Source organism: Empidonax traillii, unplaced genomic scaffold (assembly GCF_003031625.1).
Source record: "Empidonax traillii isolate 1590-97213 ecotype Southwest subspecies unplaced genomic scaffold, ASM303162v1 scaffold90:size2128546, whole genome shotgun sequence".
NCBI classification, from domain to species: Eukaryota; Metazoa; Chordata; class Aves; order Passeriformes; family Tyrannidae; genus Empidonax; species Empidonax traillii.
In genome coordinates this window covers 1,510,330-1,532,227 of record NW_020955283.1, presented here as the reverse complement: position 1 = coordinate 1,532,227, position 21,898 = coordinate 1,510,330, and the positions used below count along the sequence as shown (strand labels likewise).

Sequence of the window (21,898 nt, the reverse complement as noted above, 5' to 3'; positions counted from 1 at the left end):
AAGCTTCAGAAGCAGAACTTTTCAGAAAACCTAAATGAGTTGAAGTCCATAGATAGATACCATGTTTTCACTGAGTTTTGGAATAAATTCTGAATTATTTAATGGACCCTAAGGATGGGAATTGGTGATAAACTGCAAGCACTGAGTGCTTACAATCTGATAAATCTGAACTTGAAAAGACATAAATTTTGGAAGGGGGAGAGTTTTACATGTGAGGAATTTCGCATTTCACTGGCTATAAAATGCAGATATTACTGTGCAGTAAATACTACAGGCATGGATACACAAGGGATATGGCAGAAGTTTGCAGGACATACAAAGCTTGTTCAGGATCATGTTAACAGCTTTTTTAAACTGCAGAATTATTTGAATAGATTTGTGTCTCAGAAATGTTAATTTCATTTTTCTTACATAAGCAAAATAGTAACAATTGTAGATTTTCATTTTCCAGGTCACATTCGGTATCGCTTAATCAAGTCCATAGTTGCCAGAACAGAAAACAGTCACTAAGACAGCAATGAAGCAAGCAGGGCTGTAGACACAGTAATAGTGGCTTTTTTAAAGACCTGTCAACTTCACAAGCTAAGTTCACTGTCTTGGTGATTTGAGATGATTATTAGAGTGGGAGGGAGGGAGGGCTGGATGGGGACAAGGGGTTCATAATAAGCCAACCCACCCAGGAAGATTGTCTCTCTTATCTACTGGTATCACTCAGTCTTAATGTTTGAGATCCTGTGGTTCAGTTTTTATCAAGGATCTATGACAGCATCTTGATCCTGCTCCACAGCTCTTTTGCAGCTGAAGTTGCACCATTATTTTTGGTAGAGGACCCTGATACTTCCTTGGGAGGCACAAGGCTCAGTGTAATAATAGGACTCAGATAAATCATAAGAAAATTCCTGCAACAATAAAATTAGGAATAGGATAACTCTGGGACCAGATTGGGTCATATTGTAGTATTTAGTCTGTCATTTAATTTGAAATTCATGTAACTTCCCTTGTTCAATCTGGTGGTGCTTTTAGTTCCTAAGCACATCCTCCTGGAGGACACCTTCCTTGGGCACTGACTCACTGTCTCTGCAGCATCAGAGGCTTGTCAGCCCACCTTGCAAGTTAGACAAGCTTTTCAGTAAAATAAGAAAGAATAGATTATTTAATGAGTATTAGGCACAGTCCTGTGGGCAATCATTGAAACAAATAATGCAAATAAAACCCAAAAAGACTTGGAGGGATCTTTTTCCCCAAAAAAATGTTTTGCTGGTTTTCATTGGGCAATCCTGTCATCCCACAAGCTCAACCGTAACTATTCAGGAATTTGTGATCTTTAGGGTTGTTGACTGAACATTTTTGCCGACACAGGTTTTTTAGGAGGTTGCATACCTGTTTGTGAAAACTAATTTTCAGATCTTTATTTTATTCCATTATCTTTCTCCACTTCTCCTCTCTACTGAGACAAACTTGTGGGAAGCTATTGAGATCAAAAAATCCATCATGTGCTCTTGAAAGTTTGACCCATATTGGACACCAGTTTTGTTAAACTTGTGGTCTTCACAGTATTCTGAACTTTTGATAGAAACCATTTAAAATTTACATGGATGTAGTACTTAAAAATTGCAGACACTGTACAGGGCACTGGTCCTGCTATCTCTCTAAGGGCAAGCTGCCCCCTGCAGTCAGTTCTTCTCATACTTGTAATTTCTGAGAATTTCTTCCCTCTAGAGTTATGCTTTTATTGAAGTTCTGCCTAATTTTTTTGTGCTCCTTGCAAACTATCGGTTTGTAGCAAATGGCAGTTGTGATTCACAGTGCCTGCAGACCAACATCTCCACACTCACACATCCTCGGCAGCTCCTGATTCAGCAAGAGCTCGTGCTCTGCTCTGTCACAGAACAGCAGACTGAGTCCTCTGCAGTGTGGGAATTGAAATTGAAATTGAAATTGAAATTGAAAATTTACTGCCTTACAGTTACCCTTACTGCTTTTGTGTTGAAAAATACATCTTGCTTCACAGGCTTCTTTAAGTACATGTATTTTTCTAGCTTTGGTCTGCTCTCAAGTATCTTGGATTTTAGCTATTCTGTGATTTCATCACTTAGACTAAAGGATAGTTTGAAACTAAAAAAATCCTGGAATAATAATTACACTTTGGGATACAATCTATTGCATTCACTATTGCTACCAAAGGTAAAGTCTTGGAGCATGGCTATGTGTCAGGTAAATGAAAGAGGAGTGAGTTTGTTGAAATGTTTTATTTTTTGTCAAGTGAATGGGAAAATCAATGCTGCTGCTGTCTGGAGAAAAGCTCAGGAGAACCTGTAACTCATGATGCTCCCTCCTAACACAGATCATTTTTCTAAATCAATTATGCAGTTCATGGCATTGTGGAAAGACTAAAGTTTCCATACTAGCTCTGTTCAAGAGAAAACATTCACCACCCTCACTGGAGGAGAAGGCCAGGTATGAAAATTGTCAGTAATGAAAGGTCTTGGACCCAACGCACTGAATTGCTAGTGGAAAATTGAGACATGAAAAATACCCTGTCTGATAGCTCAAAGAAATGGTGAATAAATGTCTGAGCCCAAATGGCCTAAATTAGTTGTCTGTATGAAAGGTGACAAATTCTGGTTCTATGCAAAAAGTTCTGACATTGTTTCTCTTGGAGAAACCATCTTTCTGTTGCTGTTATTACTATGCCTGCTGTGCAAAGACATGATACCACTGCTCTTGGTGCCTTTGGAGCAAGAGACATAAGTGTTTGAATTTGCAGAAGTTGCAAAAAGAAGGTGTGCATTTTATATAATATTTGGCTTTATCTATCATTTACTCTGCTATAGCGTAAAATCACAAAGCCAACGTCTGGAGATGCAAATCTCAGAATTTGCACTATGCAGGTTTTATTGCTCCAAGTAGACAGGATATTTTCAAGTCCACTAGCAAAAGCGCATGAGAAATAAATGGGCTTTTATTATTATATTTAAGAGGCATGAATCCAATCGATCAGAAGTGAAGTTGGACACTTTAGATGGCTGCAGTGCCATTCATTACAGGTTGGCTTCTGTTGGGTGCAGTGAGCACTCCATTAAATGATTGCAAATGAACAGTGAGGTGTTTAAAAGCCAGGCTTTAGTGTGCTCAGGGTAAAAGCTGTGCTGGCTGCAGGAGGTTTCACTTATATCTCATTTGACCCATATAGATTGCTGCAGAATTTCAGCAAGAAGGAAGTCGCAACCCCACTCCATTACCAGCTGGCACAATAAAAGCCTGGCATAGGACTGCCACTGAAACCTACTGGAAAGCTATGAATTCCAGGATATTTTTAGCAACAGAAACCATGCTGGTTTTGAGCTAACAAATATATATCTTCTGAATAGATTTTTCAGAATATTTTGCAAATGTTTGTTTACATCTTTCTTTCAACCCTGTCTCCCTGAAGAAGCAGACTTTATATGTATATGTAGAAATAGGGCAGTGAGGAGTTCTCTGATATAAAGAGCATGAAGGTGCTTCAGGCTGTGCCCAGCTCTAGACCTGTGCCCATGTGTGCCATCAAATGGAGTGCAGGTCAGAGCAGATGCCACAAATGAGGCTTGGCATGGGTGTATTAGGACTGAAGTGAGGCCACCTGTGACTACCCTGTCCTCAGTCAGGGTGGACTTTCCCCCCTCTCAGCCCCCACCTGGCACAAACCGCATAGGCTGTTGCTCACCTGCTGGTGGTCAAAGAGACTCTCTGGTGGCTTTCTGGGCTTTGTGGGGCAGGTGTAGTACTGATGCCATATGACACAGCTCTCTGTCAATGGTGATATCAAATCTGCCTTCCCTCATTCTCTGCCAGTCCTTCATATGCCTTTTTTATCTCTTACAGTTTAGTTTAAAAGGTACAATACTTTGACTTCTTGTTATTTTTTCTGGTCTCTTCACTGCAAGATACTTTCAATTATAAACAACACGGATAGTGTGCATCATTAAGCAATGTTACCACTTTGTTAACTGCAGGCAGGATAATGAATGTTAACCTTGACTGCAGAGAAAGATGCAGCAGTTTAACTTTAATAGGTTTTAAAGGTGGTTAGTGAGGAAAACTACAACTGCTGTCCTTATGTTAGCCTGGTTTCAGTTAGTTCAGCTGAAGACAGTGTCTGACAGTCTTAAAAGACCAGGTGGGCTGTGTATTGCTACCCGTAACTCCCAAGTTTCTTACATTATTGCCTTGCCAAAAGAAATAATTATCTTACCAGCTGAGCGAAGCACTAACCAGTTAAACCATATATTGATTGGATCCACACGCAGAGCACAGTCAGAGGAACTGGGAAAACTTACTTCCCGTGCCCCACTGTGGAAGTGGTGAGCCTGCTTTGCCCTCCGTTACACTGCTGCCATCTGTGAAGGCTTCCTGCACTGTGACAGGTTGATGTGCACTGCAGGGTGGGCATGACCAGTCCTTTGAAGCATTTTCCTTCTGGAGCACAGTGTGGCCCAACAACATCAAACTTTCTGACGACAATCTCTCCTGAGTCAGGGTTAAACTCACACGGTATTTCTGATTGTTGGTTCCCTACCATCTCCTCTGATCAAAACAGTGAGCTAATTAGGTTTCACTTGGCCAGAACTTGGAAGAAGAACAAGGAGCAATGAATGTGCTGTGTCAGAAAAAGCAGCCTCAAACTGGAATTCACTTATGGGAACAAAAGTTATTCTGGAAATGTCTCACAGCTGTGTGTAGTCCATGTACAGGAGAGATAACATTGTCTGAGGGATGTTGTGCATATATCTTGCTCTGGGATGCAGGTGGTTTTTTTTTCTTAAATCGAAAGCCAAATTAATATAAATATTTAATATCTGGCTTATTCTTATTCATTGGCATGCCTACCATGACCCAGACTAATACATAAATGATAACTGTGAGGTTTGGTGGACTGAATACGGTCCTGATCCCAGAATTCTGGACTCAGTAGAAAGATTTCTCTGCCTTACACAGGCACTGAGGCATTGGGTTATATCCAGAATTGTTTAGTTGCCTCTTTGGATGTTATTCTCATGTACTCATATTCCAAAGTAGCTTTATGGTGTATCACAGCTGTTACATTTCTACTGTGTTTTGGGTTTGCTGGGGGTTTTTCTTAAGGTGAAAATATGTAGATAGTTCAAATTATTTTGAGGTTTAAAGTACTATTCCTGTATAGCATCAATACAGTGACAAGTCACTGCAGCTCTGAAAGCCCCATGATTTACTAGTGATGCCTTTACAATATCTGTGCAGTAAGGGTGTAGATCAGAAACTGATTTGAAGTTTTAGACTTGAATACGTTCATATTCTGTGAATAAATTGCAGTTTTGAATGTGTTCACTGGGGTGTGAGAGACTGTTGTTTATTCTATCTCTATGCCATCATCTGCAAATTGCTTAATAGCATAAATAAATGTTACATAAATCTTAAAGGTTATTTTTTTAAGAAGCAAAAGCAAAATAATAATAGTGGAAAACTTTAATTTGTGGTTATTGTCCTGCTGAGTTCCTGTTTGATTGCTGGGTTAGGTTTGCTACAATGTGCAGATTCTGTTTACAGCCTTATGACATTTATTGATATTTTAATAAGAGATTAGGCTAAGAAATGAGTATGATTGTGCTGGATTAAAACTGGATGGCTGATACTGTTAATCCCTACAGCATCTACACCTAGTGCTTTGACGGACTTTGCCACCCCGAGGGCATTGGATCTGCTCAGGAGGAAGCTCCTAAACCATGGCAGCCTTCAGTCTGCATATGAGCCATCCAGGTGCCCCAGAGCAGTGGCAGACAGTGACACCCAGTCACAAGGGCTTCCAAGATGGTGTGTGATGGCAGGGCTACAGACAGTGCCTGGGGTGTGTTAAGCTAAGCCTGTTTGACCACGTTGAAGTCTAACAGTAGGTCTGGTACATGTCCTGCTTCTCAGCACTTGAGGAGAGAAGGTAGGGCTTGTTGGCAGAGCGAGCAGCATGAGCCTCTCTTGAGTATCTGACACTGACCCATGGCAGCTCTGATCCAAAGATAGGCAGGATTACAGAGAAACAGAATCAGTTACGTTGGCAAAGACCTCGGAGATCATCGAGTCCCACCTATGACCAAAAACCACCTTGACTACCAGACCATGGCACCAAGTGCCTCATCCAGTCTCTTCTTAAATACCTTCAGGGACAGTGACTCTTCCTCCTCCCTGGGCAGCCCATTCCAGTACCCAACCACTCTCTCTGTAAAGAACTTCAGTAACAACTTCATGCCTGTAGGACTTGGTGTGCTGACCTTGACCAAACTGGTCTCCATCAGCTGTTCCTTACAACCTTAGGGAAGCATGAGAAGAAAAAATCTTGATTCTTTACTTCTGGAACATGCTCATGTTGTAAAGCTGGGAAGCTGTCTCAGCATGTGGGCAGTACAAATTATCTGTCTGCAAAAAACTGCCCTGACATGGGTTTTTTTCTTCTGCGGGGTATTCTGCTGGTTAGATATTTTTTTCATCAGTAGCCAACAAGCAAACTTTGCAGCTGGCAAAACCAACAATTTATTCAGCTGCTATGGATTTGTTTTTTTCTCATGTTTCTCTCCTCTGTGTTAAACTTCAAAAAGTAAATTAATACTGGCATTGAGGCCAGTCCAAAATTGCCATGGTATTACAGACCTACTCAGTTAACTTTGACTGAAGTAATCTATGTTTGGTGTGGGACTGGTTTGCTGGGAGGATATGAATGTGGTTTTAGTTATCAAAGAATTTTGTCATCTCAGACTGGTATATCCAAAGACATTTTTCTTTCTTTTATGGTTATTCGTGTTTTCTACCACTTGAGTTTGTTTCTGTCTTAGCAAAATGAGAAAGAATCAAAAGCCTCTTGATCTAAATCTTTTATTTGTACTGGACTGAAAAGGTATTGAGTTGCTTATTTGACAATCAGTACCTGACAGGTGTTACATCTCTTTCTAATGCCCTTTATGCAATGTTTCTTAATGTAAAAAAGACTATAACAAAAGGAAAGAAAATCTGGGGCTTTGGTTTACCTTCTTTTCTTGTTAAAGAAGGTGAAGAGTTGAAATGTCATAGGTGAACTGAGACTACATCCTGCAGCTAGAGAATGTAAAGAGAATTTAAAGAAACCTTTTAAAAAAAGTCTTACATAGTATTATCAATTCCTATATAAAATAATTTAATATTTTAAATTCTGTTTAAATAATTTATCTGTATTTAAAACTAACTTTTTAAATTTCATGTTTGGAACTTTTCTGGCATTAACACTTAAATAATTTTTTTAAAATATTAAAAAGTCTTTTAAATATTCAATACAATTCAATATAAAAACAGAAAAAGCAATATACATTGTTCACACATAGTATTGTACATGACAGCTGAGCTCTAGAGTGAGCTTATGAATTTGTCAGGCAAGTCATAGCTTAGTTGTGGTGAACCACTTGCTCATCCTCTGGACTCTTAAGATTATAACAGATCCTTACCATCAATATATAGTCTTTAATATTATACACACATACTGTATACAGAATTTAATTTCCATCTCTATGCCCAAATTGTAAATAAATATTTTTTCACAGCGTTTAGATCAAAATATTGTTTAGCATACACAAATATATTTGACACACACAGTTTGACAAAAACCATACCCATTTTGCTCAGCTCAGTTACAGGAGGATTGGACTCAGATGTGCAAAAGAACATAATGGAGGAGTTGTCACTGTTATATTTAAAGTGTATAATAAACTTACTAACAAATGTTTACAGGTGGTGTTAACAGCAGGAGAATGAGGATTCCCTTGGGCCCTTGGTGCATTTCCATGAATCCTGCTAGCAGTGAAGGCAGTGGTGGAGGCAGAGGTGGAGGCTGGTGTCTTACTGCTCCTGTCTCACACCTGGGGTTCTCTGACTGTGTCACAGACTCAGTGTTACAGACGTTGACAGGACTTCACTAAAGGCCAAGCACCAGGCTCCAGTTTTTAAGCCCAGGCATGTCTGTCACTGATAATTAAGTTTACTGTCAAATTATGCTTTCTCCATCCTCCTGTGTTTGGCAAGATGATTTCTACAGATACTGTAAATGGATTTGGATGGAAAGAGAGGGACTCTCATGCTTCCTATATTTCATGCATCATGTATCATGATTGCATTAATTGTGTCCCATTGTGCAAGACAGTCCTCAAAAGTCTTCATTTCTTCCTAGAAAATTATTGTCCAAGAGGACCCCAAAACTTTACAAAAACTAAATTGAACACTCTACATAGCTACTTAGGGATACTTGCAGCAAGGAAAAATGCCAATGCAAATCAACATTCACACCAGGAATCCCAGCCTAGGAACATTATTCAGGGGAGCAGCACGTGCCACATGATATGTGTAGTTATTCACAAGTGAACAAAACTCACATTTCAGATTTTAGACTCAAAGTTTCCCATTCATATGCAATCTACAAACTAGAATCTACTTGCAGGCATTATTACATGGCTTGCTCTTAATCCTTGTTCCTGAAAACATAACTTCTTTATAGCTAACTCTGAGACATGGTTTCAGGATGAGCTTTCAAGAAGGTGTTGAATGTTTTGCTCGTGTCTTTGCAGTGTAAGATTCTAATGCACCTTCAGGAGGACAAAATTCACAAACTGTGAGAGATATCCTGCCTTCCTTTCACTTGTCCTGCCCTATCTCAGGCAGGAAGGTGCTTGCACAAGGTGTTCACTCAGGTGAGGGACTGTACCTATGGTGACTCTAGGCTTGGTTTACATCCAATTCGATTCTCCTGCTTTCAGGGGAGAAGACTCTGAAAAGGAAATCATTACCTAGGGAGAATAAGCATCTCAGTTACTTTATTTTAATCCACCTTAAAAGATAAACTGAGGCCTTGAGTTCATTTCACAGTAAAACAACGGTACAACTGGCCTCTCTGTCTCTGAAGACCTCGACCAAAAAACTGGGATTTTGCAGGATAAAGCAAGCAGCCAGTGCTAAAGTAGTCCTCCCCCACATCTTTTACCACTTACATCACTGGTTGGGAATACTGGTGTGCTAGCAAGGGACTAATTCTCAGCTATTTTGTACACACAAAGTTTCAGATCCTAGTATTTTCAGCTCAGTCCTTATCATTAAGTCATCAGTCATATCAAAAATAAGAGAATTTTGACAAGAGAATTTCAGAATCAGAAATAACAAAAAGTGATGAACTATTAGTTTTGCCTTTGCAAAAATCTTTCTAGGCTCAAGAGAATTTATATTTAAGTCTTAATCTTTCTGTGGATGTATATGCTAGGTATATATAAATATATATTTATACATTTTATAGTTTATATCAGACCCAAAAAACTTTATTATTCATTAATACTCATCTGATGATAAACTGAGCAGAAAAGGTGAGTTTTCTTGTAACAACAATGTTATGGTGACTCAACAGGAGGAGTTCTATAGAAGGAGAGGCACACAGCAGATCAAACATTTAATTTTTAAATGAAAACATTGATCTCAGGATTTACTGGCTTCTTTGCTTTAGATTCCTCACTTATGCTTAAGCCTGTACAAGACACTGAGTTACTTTTTCCTCACTGGAATCTGGTTAGCAGTAAAGAGGCAAGTGTGGGAGTTGTTGGGTTTTTTTTAAACAAGTGATAATAAAGGCATCATAAATCAATCATTTTTCTTTCTGATAGTTAAAAAGGTCATCAGTTGAAAGAGTGCCTTTCTGGGGAGAAGGAAGAAGTAGTAAATACTGCACAAATTACTGTGAAGCCTGTTTAAGAATTCAGGCCAAACTTCTAGGTCAAATCCAGAAAGATATGGAAGGACAAGTTATAAGGTATGACCCCTTAACTTTCAGGTTTTTGATTCAGAATTCTGAAAGTCATTTCTGCTCTATTCAAAGTGCATGGAGGGAGGTACAGGCTGACTGGCTGTAAGTGAGCCTGAGAGCTACATATGACAGCTCAGTAAGAAGCAGTAACCAAAAAGACGACTACTTCTCCCCTTTTGCTCTGCTGTTTGAGCATCCATGTGGATTTAATCCCCTCCTAAACATCAGTGTTTACAATCACCATTCAAATAGTTAAGATGGACCGCGTTATCTTTTACAACAAAATCTGGAAGAAGTGACATTTGTGGCATTGCCTACCTCTTATTTTGTGATAGCCAGTTCAAACGTGTGTAAGAGCTGGTGGTGCAATACCCTGTCATTCTGAAGGGTCTTGCAGCCACTGCATTTTCCACAAATGAGGGCTCAAAGGAGCTGTGCCCAGGCAGCCCAAAGAGAAATCCTTAGCTTCCCTTGCGAAATGGTGCCACTCTTCCAAAAGGAACTCAGGATCAGAGAGGGGGGCAAAAGAAAGCAGACAGTGAGAAGCAGTACACTCATTAGAAACAAGCAATCAAAAACCCCACATTCTTATTTGCTACATACCATTCAGAGAAGCAGGTTCTAGTTAGGAGTTAAGCAAAATCTTTAGACACAGCCTCTACAAAGTTTGGTGCTGACATTAAAATACCAATTGTACAAATGATTGTGAAGACTGAAAAGGCCATCAAGCAGAGCCGATCCACTACAGAGGCTGCAAACTTCCATTCATTGCAAATGGCTTCCTCTTCATCCTGGTCTCTGAACCGGTTTGCAATGTACCTGACCTCCTCCAAAATCTTAGCCAGATCTGGGTCACCTTCAGAAGGGTGGCCACTGTGCAGCAGGTTTTCTTCATCTGTTGGTGAGCAGGTCATCCTCCCACAGATTACACCTGAATCAGTGGTAGGTGTGCAGTGAACCCCTTCCAGCCCCCTAAACCCAATGTACAGCATGTTCCCATTGCTGGATTGCTGTCCACTCACAGTGTTCATCTCCACACTGGACAGGCTGCAGCGGCGCTGTTTGTGTTGGCAGGCAGGACGCACTTTCTCTTCCCCTGGTCTTTTCATCCTCAGGAACCAAGCACACCAGTTCAGAAGGATGATCCTTGTCTGAAAGAAAAGTTTTGAGAATAAACATCTCTTCACACAGCCACTGTCTTTGGGTGCTGATGATGTTCGTGCAGCCTGGGGGACTGTCTGGTCCATGGTCTCTGCTTATTCTGAAGAGGAGTTCTAGAAAATGGTGACAGTTTTCCTGCTGATTAATTTGCCAAGCACTGACGTTGTTTTTTATTGCCAGCTTGCAGTGCTGTTGATTGCCTCAGACTGACTGCCAGCACTTAGGACTTCCTCCTCCTCTGATAGGAGTCTCCATAGTCTCCAAATAGTGTTAATTTTTCCTGGCATTTTAACAGTGGTATGGGTGTCTTTTCCACCTTTACTAGAAACCATGGGTTCAACAAAAGAAAACACTTACTTAAATGAGTTACTTTGTAATCGTCATAATAGCACTACTTTGAATTGTAGTCAGTAAGTTTACATTTCTTTTACTTGTATTTGTGCTCTAATATTAAATTTCCAGGCCATTAGTGTTTGGAAGGGGCTGCTAAAACAGATTCTATACTGGACTGGCCCACTAAGCTTCACAATGTTTGGACTCTGTTTCCACGTTTCATTCATGACAGTTGATTGCAGATTTTAGAAAACAGAGCTTGATATAATATGGAGAAAAGATGGGAAAATTACTTTGATTTTAAAAATACTTTTCAGACCTAATCAGTGCATATTATTCTATTGTTTTCCACATTGCCTTAATCCATCCTTGCCAAAAGTGCAGGCAAGCCAGAGACTGTTCCAGTTTTGACGAAAGCTTCTATAATTTATTTCAATCAGATTTTAAGGGCTTATTCCAGCATTTCTTTTCCAGAGCCCTAATGAAATATTGTTGTCTTGTATATCGTGCAAATTTTACACTATAATTAGATTTGGTCCATTTATTCTGACTGTGGATTGCTACTCAGAGTAGATTTTATATCCAGGCAAGCATCCTAACCAGAGACAGATCTTGCCGTTACTCTCTTTACACTATCAAGTTTCACCAAGAAGGATAATATTTGTTAACTGCAGGCCTGACCAAAAATCTACCAGTATCCAAATAATGTTTGTTGTTCTTCAGCTTCTCAACACAACAGCTCACTGTTCAACCTTAAGTACTCTGTTTTCTGAGGACATTTGGCTCAGTCCTAAATATTTGTTCCCTTTCTATCATCAAACATGAGTCTAAAGAGATATATCTTTTATTCTCTGCATTGAAATTTATTTTAAAGTCACTACTCCAAAATAGGCCAGGGAATATCTCATTATCTCTTGTCCTCAGGGTACTGCTGTATTCACATGCTTTCTGGCTAGTAAGGATAATAACAACTCATTGTTCTAGAGAGAAAAAAAGGAGAAAGGTCTCTCCATTTCTCCAGAAATGCCCGATGCTACTGTGAGCTGGGGAAAGTCAGCAGAAGATTCTCAGCACTGTGTAGTAATCCAATATGAGCATAATGTTCTCTCTAAAAACAACCCCTCAAAAAAGTACCTTGTCTACATGCTTACAAATATGCTTTAATTCTTCTTTGCACTTTATAGACGTTCTTGATTCAAAGATCAGGATTTTCAGAGCAAGTTTCACTTCCCCTTTCCCATCCATCTTTAACAAATGCTTTTTAGGATATAGATGTTTCTGTATCGACAGCAGCTAAATATGTAGCAGTTTCACCTTGAGGGTACTGTATTTCATGCATTTATCATCTCCATCAGCACCTTACTCTTTTCTTCTCCCTGTTTCACTTCTGACATCTGAAGTTTATTTGAAAATCACCTTCATTTATATATAATAGATTTAGCAAAATCCTGAGTTGCTTATAGCTGTTTTGGAGGATATCAGAAGCAAGTGGAGGTATATTCATTCTCTCTCTTGCACACACATTCTCTAAGAAACCAACCACACAAAGCATCTCATTTCTGGTGAAATTACTTTTCCAAACAAAATGTTTAGGAAGAATTCATATGTTTTTAATGGTAAGAAGTGATCACAGACCCTCAGCTACTCTATCACATCCCTGACTTGAACATTTATGAAATGGACAATGAAGGAAAATCAAACCTTACCCATTTAGGCATTTTCCCGCCATCTGGATCATGGTGGTGGTATTGTAGAACAATAACAGTGACAACCACAGAAAGACCAACAATAATCATAGTGCTGGCAAAATACTGAGCTGCAAAATAAACAGATAATTATAACAACATCCTCTGGCTGATACAGCTTTTGTAAGGCCTGTTTACATATGTGCATACACAATGTTTATCTCTTTTTCCAGAGTACTGATGCACATGCTACTTTAGGAACTTTTGGAAGACTTCTCAACAGCAGAAAGATCAATCATTAATTTGAGCCAATGTTTAGCAATTGTTTTTGTGGAACTGAGCACCTGCCTCTTCTAAGCAACCTTGAAAAATTTGTCTTCTAATTTTCTTTCATCAGTATTATAGAGACTGGCTAGTACTTTATGTTTGAACAATTACAAGGGGAAGATGCCATTATGTTTAGCTCTAATTGGAATTAGGAATACAGATAATAATTTCATGAATTCTATCAGAATTGCAACAACATCTTCCATGGAAAATTGACAGCCTTATGTTTTTCCCAAATAAACCTAGGTTTTCTGCTTCACTCAGAGCAGAGAGCAGCATCAGAGTCTCTTGTCAGCTGGCAGCATTTTTCTAATTCAACTGCAGTGGATCACTGTACAAGTGGTGATTGGCCTTTGGACCAGTCACTGCACCGTGTTTGACAAAAATCCCCAAGCGAATCAAAGCTCACCAATTAAGGGCACAGAGTCAGACGTTGCTGGCATAATTTCAGCCACAAGCAGCATGAAGACAGTGAGAGACAATAAAACCGTGATACCTGCAAGATAAACATGAGGTGTGAAATTATATCAGAGACTTGTAACTACAACACAGAGAGAAACACTATGAATCTGAAGGAGTGCTCTTGGCAGGAACAATCAATCCCTCTGTACCCCTGCACCAGCACATTAGTGGTGCTCCTGTCCCTTTTGTACCACCTCAGGCTCAGGGTAGCAGTGCTGCCAAAGTAGTACCAAAGCTTGCAGAGACATAGATATTTTTAGATCCTTGTAACTGTTCAACTTTTGTGACCATTCGCTAATTAGCTGAGGTAAATCAAAGAAATTGTTGTACCATGTTTGCTTTAGAAACACGGTGTGATTTGGAGTGTTTGAGCATGTGACACTTGATTAATTGTCATGGAAGCTACAGGTGGTGTAATGCATAAATTTCCTGAAAAGCAGATTTGCTGTTTTAAATAGACTTTGATATCTTCTGATATCAGCTGTTGGGTTCTGCAGGGAGCTATGCCCAAGCACTCTTAACTATTGATTTTTGGAGTTTGACTTCTGTTGCTCAGTGACGAGCTCCCATCTTTCTGGAACAAGGCTTAACTGTTTTCTCAGGACTAGTCTTACACAATCAGGAGTCATTGCCAGCTGGGAAAGATTTAGGAACAAAGAATTCATCTTAAAATATTGGGAGGGACTACTTGATTAGGAAGGCTACTACTTGATGAGGGAGGCTATTACTCATTCTGGAGAGATGCCAGTTTTGTTTCTACCTTTGAACAGGTTTGTCTACTTAGTGGAAGCCAGTGCATCTGAATTTTTGTATGGGACAAAAGGTTTCTTTACATATTTAACCTCCATCCTAAAGATCAAACACTCAAAATCAGATTTGTTTCACAAACCAATACTTCAGTTAAAATTTGCAGTAAAAAGTAAATTAGGAGCAGTTAGAATCAATCTTTCTGAGAAGGCACCATAGGCTCTTACAACAACTTGGTATTAAAAGGAAATATTGAGAAGAATTCCATGTTAAAGTGTTCAGATGCATATTTGTAAACTTAAGCTTTACTTAATGAATTTGAGATTTTTGTTCAGCAAATATATGTCAAAAAATAAAACCCCTGCTTCTTAAGGAGAGTAGTCAGGAATTGTTTGTGCTTCTGTTGGTTCAGCATCAAACAGTAAAAATAGCTCATGAGCCAGAACAGGACCCACAGGCTACTTCTCTGCTTACTAAGACTGTTGAAAAGAATTTTTAAAAGGACAACTTCTTTTGGTTTACTCATATTTACAATATCCTATTAATAATTTACCTAGTGAGATCTTTTCTCCTGAGTCTGCTGGAAGCAGGAAAACTAACAAAGCAAGTGCTGATATCAGTACACAAGGAATAAGGAGATTGAGTCCATAGTAAAGAGTCCTACGTCTCATGGTTACTGTGAATGTCACATCTGGGTAGGGCTCTTTGCAGCACTCATAAAAGCTCTCAGTCCTCTTCCCAGGAACTCCTGTGTAGGAGGAAAGAGGAAGAAAACCAGAAATTAATGTGAGTAAACTGTGTATTACATAGCTTTTTTTTTTTTTTTAAAGATAAATGTAGCTTTCTAAGGTTTACCACAGACAAAACTACTTCTTTAAGCTTAATTCCCAATTAAGTAATTTTTTTCTTGGATCATGAGAGAAAATCAGATAAAAGATACTTACAGAACTCAAGCAGCAAATCTGCCATCTATTTTTTTTACATTGATTTGCATCTCATACCTGTTGTCACAGTTTCCAGTGCCACTAGCCAGATCATTTAATTAATTTAATTTCTGTCTTGATTTCATGATTGTTATTCCATCCATTTCAGCAGCAGGTACAAGGCTGCAAGTTCACAGTTTAAATAAGAAATCCAGAGCTTACCTACTAAATCCCACTCCCCATTTGAAATATAGCCAGATATATCTGCTTCTTGCATTTGTAAGTCCAAGGACCAGCCTCCGTAGGTCCAGGATCCAAACTTCAGGTTACATTTCTGAACATCAAATGGAAACCAGCGCACATCTATGTAGCAGGAGCTTTTAAATATGCCTGGATGGGATTTGAAACAAGAACACTGAATTGAAATGCTTGTTCCACAGAATTTCATGTACTTTTTTAACCAGAACTTGTTTTCCATCACGCCTTCTGTTTTTCACTTGTAAAGCACATTTGATCTCAGTCATGTCTTGACATCTAAAGAGCAAAAGTCAGTCATAGAAAAGGGAAAGAACTGTACCATTAATTTATTGATGTTCCAAACGATTTCTTAATCATTTGTTCCATTTAGGCACATAGTGGGAGAATAGTTATAGAAGAGCTTGGATTTCTAGATCCTATATTTCAGAAAGAAATGAAGCAGAATATGTAATCTGTTTCTATTTCTTTTACTGACTAAAGTAAGAAATCCTGAAATATAAGAAATCCTGAAATATTATTTGCTGTCTTATTAGATTTCTATGACCTTGATTTACTCAGGAAAGCTAGCTTCTTATTTTTCACTTGTTGAGTCAGGCCCTGTCCTTTAGCAGCTTTCAGAATCAAATTGAAAAACCTCCACCAAATGGAACATCTTAAATCAAAAGAACAACAGGCAAACCCCTGAAATCCTCTTGGGATCTTAGGGGGAAAAACTAATTTATCTGGAAAGCACTTGGCTCTACTGCTATAGTTCCCAAAATTCAGATTCTGAGAATAGTTAATTCTAATAATTGTGCTAATTGAGTTGGGGAACAGATATATATCCAGAGTCAGTCATACATCAAATAAATATCAAACACAGCCTACTTTCCTCTCAGACTAAAAATTGTGTTGATGAAGCATCCAGTGAATCATTTCAAATAGAAATACATCCAAGATATTACAAAGTATCTTACTGTAAAATCAACATATTAATAAAAGAAACACTACATTAATTAAATAAATTTTTATTGAGAGGCATTACCCTACCTTTAATAAAAAAAATCTTTTTATAGTAAGGACTTTTATTTTTTATCTTTTTTTAATACTTGCAAACTTCTGAAATTGTGCATTATGACAGAATAATTTACATAATTGTAATAAAACATGTATCTTTGTGGTGGTTTTCCTCCAAGGGTGTAACGATGTAACTCATAATGCACCTAGACTTCAGTCTATCAAATGCTCCTAGGCAGATAAATAAAATATCAGAGAATTGATGTCAAATTTGAAACCACACCATACACAAATAGTCTGAGTTATCAACATTTGTGACATGCAAACAGCCTACCTGGTGGCAGGTATTGGCAATGGCCTGAAGAATTCACTAGAACATTGGTGTGAAAAGTAGCATCAAATCTTTCATCAGCACTAGAATAGGGAAGACACAAAATGGGTTATATGCTCTTTGAGTGGCTGAAGAATATCTGAGATGAATCTGTTCTTCATAAAAGGATTATTTCACCCCCAAAACTTGAAGCTTTTTTCCTGTCACCAGTTTTCTGTGGCCTCATTGTAACTGGCCTGATACTGTTGGGTTTGTTCCTGATTATCAACTGTAAGTGAAGGTGGAGACACCTCATTCTTGCTTGCTCACCTGTCTCACCAGATTCATTACAGTGCCGTGGCTCAATTGATTTCCATTTGGAAAGTAAGCACTTTTAAAAATCTCTCAAGTATCTGTACAGGAAACTTTGTTCTCTTGCTGCTTACGTCAGCAACAGCTGCTGAATACTGGGGAGATGGATCCTCCAGCGTCTGTGCCTTCCTACCTCTTTGCATGGGTGAATATTATTTCTACATGTCATACACAAGACTCTTTAATGCAGCTCCAGCCTTTATTACCTACCTCAGAACCCACAAACTGGGTTCAGAAAACAAGGAGAAAGAGGTGCTATTAGAGGTGTCAGTGTGGTGGTGCTGGCCAGGACCACCCTGGTGTCCTGGTCTTATAATTCTCTAGAAAAGAAACATAACATTACTTGGGGAATGCTCCAAATGATGAATTGGCAGCCACTGCCAAGGAATATCTCAACTCCTTCTGGCACAGTGTTCCGGGAGTTTACTAGGCATTAACATTTTAAGAACTTCTGTATGGAAAACAAGCTATTTTCAAATATTTAGATGATGAAATAAAGAGTCTTTCTTATGAAAAGCTTAGTAAGTTCACTGACTTTACTCTAGAAACCTTTCCTAGAGATGTTTAAATTACTTTTTACTTTTGCTTTTGCGATGTACATACACTCATTATAGTGTTATGCCTTATTTCACAGTTCCCATTTACTAATGGGGGGTTTTGCAGTAAGGTGTTGGAGATTCTGATCTGTACATTCCTTAAATCTCAGCACCTGGGTATTCAAGAAATGGTCAGAGTTACTGAAATTGGTGCCTGGATTAAATTGCACACAATGTGTTGGGAAGGTACCAGCAGTGAATGGTGTCAGGAATGGCACTGGCAGGGAATGGCATCTCGGAATTGTTTCAGGAACTGCTGTGTTGAATTCACCTCTGATGGCTGCTGGCCCTGATTATAGACAAAGGCTCCTTTCTCAGGCTCTTATTTGAGCAGAGAACAAGCAAAATGAGACACATAGGCTACTGTGCTTTGTTGTGCTGTTTGTAGGTTCCAAACAGCCACCTTGGGGTTGGGTTGGCACACAAAGCAAGTGCAGTGCCAGCCGTGCTGGGCAGGGCACAGGGGGTCACACAATGCTCAGGGCCTGGTTCTTGCAGCAGCCTGGGCTTCTCTTGATCTAAAATCCTGTGTCTCTCAAGGTTGATTGGAGCATGACAGGTCTCTGATGTCTCTTTGACTATTAGTGGTTCAGTACCTCATAATTTTCTAATTACCTTTTAAGACATCATTGCAAAAATACAGTAAAAATCTGAGATGGGGATAAGGTGAAATATTCTTCATTCTAGCAGAAAACAAAGTGTATTAAAAGGTGGGGGTTTTTCCCAGCAGGAAAACCCTTATTGAAATATTCTCTTTTTTTTAAAGACTTTAATATTTAATCTATTCTGATGCAAATTTTATATCTCAGAACCAAAAATAAAGCAATTGTTATTTTAGACATTTTTAATTTGCATTTTATTTTCCCCTCACATACTTGAAGAAATTAGATTTTAAAATATGTCTGGACTGGTCTGTGAAATACGCAGAGAAGAAACAGCTAAATCCAGATAATTACTTGCCTATAGGGAATTGCACTTTTTCCTGTGGTGAGCAGAAGGCTCACAAGTGCTGAAAATATTTGCAACTATTTCATTTGAACTTTAAAGGCAAGCAGAAAAGTGTAAATATTGTGACTGTATCATGACTGGATTCTAGCACATTGAGGGGAGAAGGCAGTTCAGCTCTGAGGCAGCTGAACCAGTGTGAGCCACTCCTTTAGCTCCACAGCTCATGGCTACATTCTCTGGCTTTATGTTGCAGTTTCTCTTCCAGTTGGAGCTTGAACTGTTTTCCCTCCACATTTTAGTTTCTTGCTTTTGTGTTATTTGTAAGAAACTGGTACTGCAAAGATCTCTACTCATTGCACTGCCAAGTTTGGTAGAAATGGATTCAGGGGATCTTGGGGAAGGGGGCAGGAAGATCATACACAAACACATATGTTGATAGGTGTGCACGCACACGTGCTGAAGACTCATTTCCTCAGGAAACCAGAGTCCTCCAACAAGGTTCTATATTAGACGAGTAATTGCTTTGATTTGAAATTCATAAGGGCTATATGATGGAACTCAAACAGCCAAATTCAGGATGTGAAAATATCCATGCCATACAAATCACTTGTAAAGTGGAAGGTAATGACTCCTATACTAGATTCTCTGGTGTTCCTCTGGAGCAGAGGGCAGTCAAGCACCAGGGAGTTGCTTCTAAGACCTTGCTGCTGTTTCTGGTAATTGGCAAAAATAGAATTTTTAAAAGAAGCTTTTGAAGGTTGATCAAGCAGCTTAATTTTCATTGCCACATGACTTTGGCTTTCATAAGACACATTCTTAAAAGAATATCCAGTGGCACTCAGATTCGAACATGCAATTATTTTTTCTGAAAAAGGAGAATATGTGTTTTTCTATGTCGTATTTCTGACTGTTTTATGAAGTGCACTTCTTCAACTGGGAATGCACCAAGTGGCTAAGCCTTTGCTTGATGAGACTTTGGACTGAAATGTGATGATAGAAAACTATTTCTGCTACACTTCTTCTTCAGGGTATAATGACTTGAAAGCAGATATTGATTGCAGCACATTGAGATGGCAAAGCTGTACCTAGCATACAGAATTCCATTGGGACCTATCTGGAGAACCTCAGGTTTATAAAACTGGAAAAATGAAACTGTTAAAATGAGACATAACTACCACAGTTCTTGTTATTCTGTGAAGTACTAAACACTGTGTGGCCATTTGGAAAATAATTCCACCAGAAATGAGCACTTTTAATAAGTCTAGCAAAAAGTGGAAGAAAGCCATGCATGACATTAACACAGTCAATCCTGGAATTTGTACACAGGCCAAGATTTTCTTCCCTCAGAAAAATTAGAGATGAACTGGCCCTGCTCTCTTCACAATAGACTGGTTGTAAAATTTAATACAGCTGTCACAATTTCTCTGTACTGGGCTGCAGCAAGATGTGTACAGATTCAAGACATAGTGAAACATGCATTCATTAAAATGGAAAGTGAATTTATAATTCATTAATTTCTTTGTAACTGCAGATGCACGTCCCTAGTGAAGCATATAGAAGTCGAAAGCATCTATCTCAAAATGGCCTGTCACTAAGAAAGAACATATTCCCAATATAATTTCATACAGGAGTAAGAATTTGTTTTAAATAGCTTTGCTCTCTGACTAAACTCTGAATAAGAATTTTGGATTAAGTACGAGATTGAAATAGAAACACTGTAGAATAATTAGTTCATGACTGTGCCATAGTTAACAACCCAAGGATTTGAAAACCTATATTAACAGAAAAATTGTTTTCAGCTTTTCAGGTTATTGTCACCCTTCTCATTCTATAAAGCACTTCAGCTACAGTTAGTACATATATATCAATACTACTGATTTCTAAATTACTACCCTTTCATTTCGGATACACTTATTTAAATACTGTAGCCTAAATTCTCGGACACACTGAATGCCTCCATCAGGTTTGTGATATATGTGAAGAAGAATATTGTCATGACTCAGTCCTTTGGGAACCTCTAAACTGCTGTTGTAGAGTACCAATTTTACAGCATACACAGTGTGTTATTCAGCAGGAGAATGGAAATGAAGGTGTGATTTGTCAGATTCTCCCAGGAACACTGCCATTGATGGAATCAAGTTAGCTAGGGAAAACCCCTCAAGAAAACAAATTTGCATTGAAAAATACATTAAACAACATTAATGTTGCAAAAAACACCTGTCCTGGGTGTGAGGCTGCTCTATTTTGTGCACAGAACATTTGAAAGGGTTTTTTAGGTTGGTTTGTGGACAATTGAAGCATTCATTACTATGCTTAAACTAGAACCAAGAAGTAAATCTGCCAAGCAGTTACCCTCAGGATGGTAAACTCTACTGCAGATCACTCCAAATCCTTTAGTGTCAGTGGTACCTCTGGGAGAAGCACAGCAGCTGTTTGGGAACACAGCAGGAATGCAGGCCCTGCAGAGAAGTCCCCAAGGGGCTGACAAATGCTGCCACTGGGAGCTGTTATCCCATTATTACAACCCAACAACACCCGTTACAGTGACACTGCTCTTAAACGTGGTCACCAAAAGAGAGCACAGCTGCAGCTGACATATCAGCTGAAGCTATTCTCTAAGTCTTGTTGCAACAAAAAGCAACTCCTGAGGTGGGAAGGGGGAGTCATGCTGGTAACACACCGCATGGTGTGTTCTTAGTAGACATATGGCAGAGAAACAGAGGGATAAAAGCCATCAGGAAGACAAAAGGTTCATGTCACCTGTATAGGCAAAAAACCCACAATGTACCCTGGCTGTCATGGCAGAGCCAGTGCAACATGTACAGAGCAGATGGAAGTTCTTTCCAGTTCCTGGGGAACAGCACAAAGGCCCCAACAACTGCAGAAAAAGGCACGTTATTGATGAGCAGGCAATAAAGTGCTTTACCTTGTTAAACTAAATACATCCTACAGTGGGAACTACCATA

The 21,898-nt window shown here is 39.0% G+C and overlaps 1 protein-coding gene across 1 annotated transcript in view; it reads right to left on the bottom strand.

The window, feature by feature from the left end:
- Nucleotides 1-9,195: 9,195 nt before the first annotated feature.
- Nucleotides 9,196-21,898, bottom strand: part of CHRNA7 (cholinergic receptor nicotinic alpha 7 subunit) — a 45,438-nt gene continuing 32,735 nt past the window's right edge. The window contains exons 5-10 of the mRNA XM_027881545.1: nt 17,041-17,120; nt 15,675-15,842; nt 15,083-15,277; nt 13,730-13,816; nt 13,015-13,124; nt 9,196-10,965 (exon numbers count right to left, since the gene is read on the bottom strand). Coding sequence (XP_027737346.1) covers nt 10,447-10,965; nt 13,015-13,124; nt 13,730-13,816; nt 15,083-15,277; nt 15,675-15,842; nt 17,041-17,120 — 1,159 coding nt within the window. The 3' untranslated portion in view covers nt 9,196-10,446. The remainder of the gene's footprint in view (nt 10,966-13,014; nt 13,125-13,729; nt 13,817-15,082; nt 15,278-15,674; nt 15,843-17,040; nt 17,121-21,898) is intronic.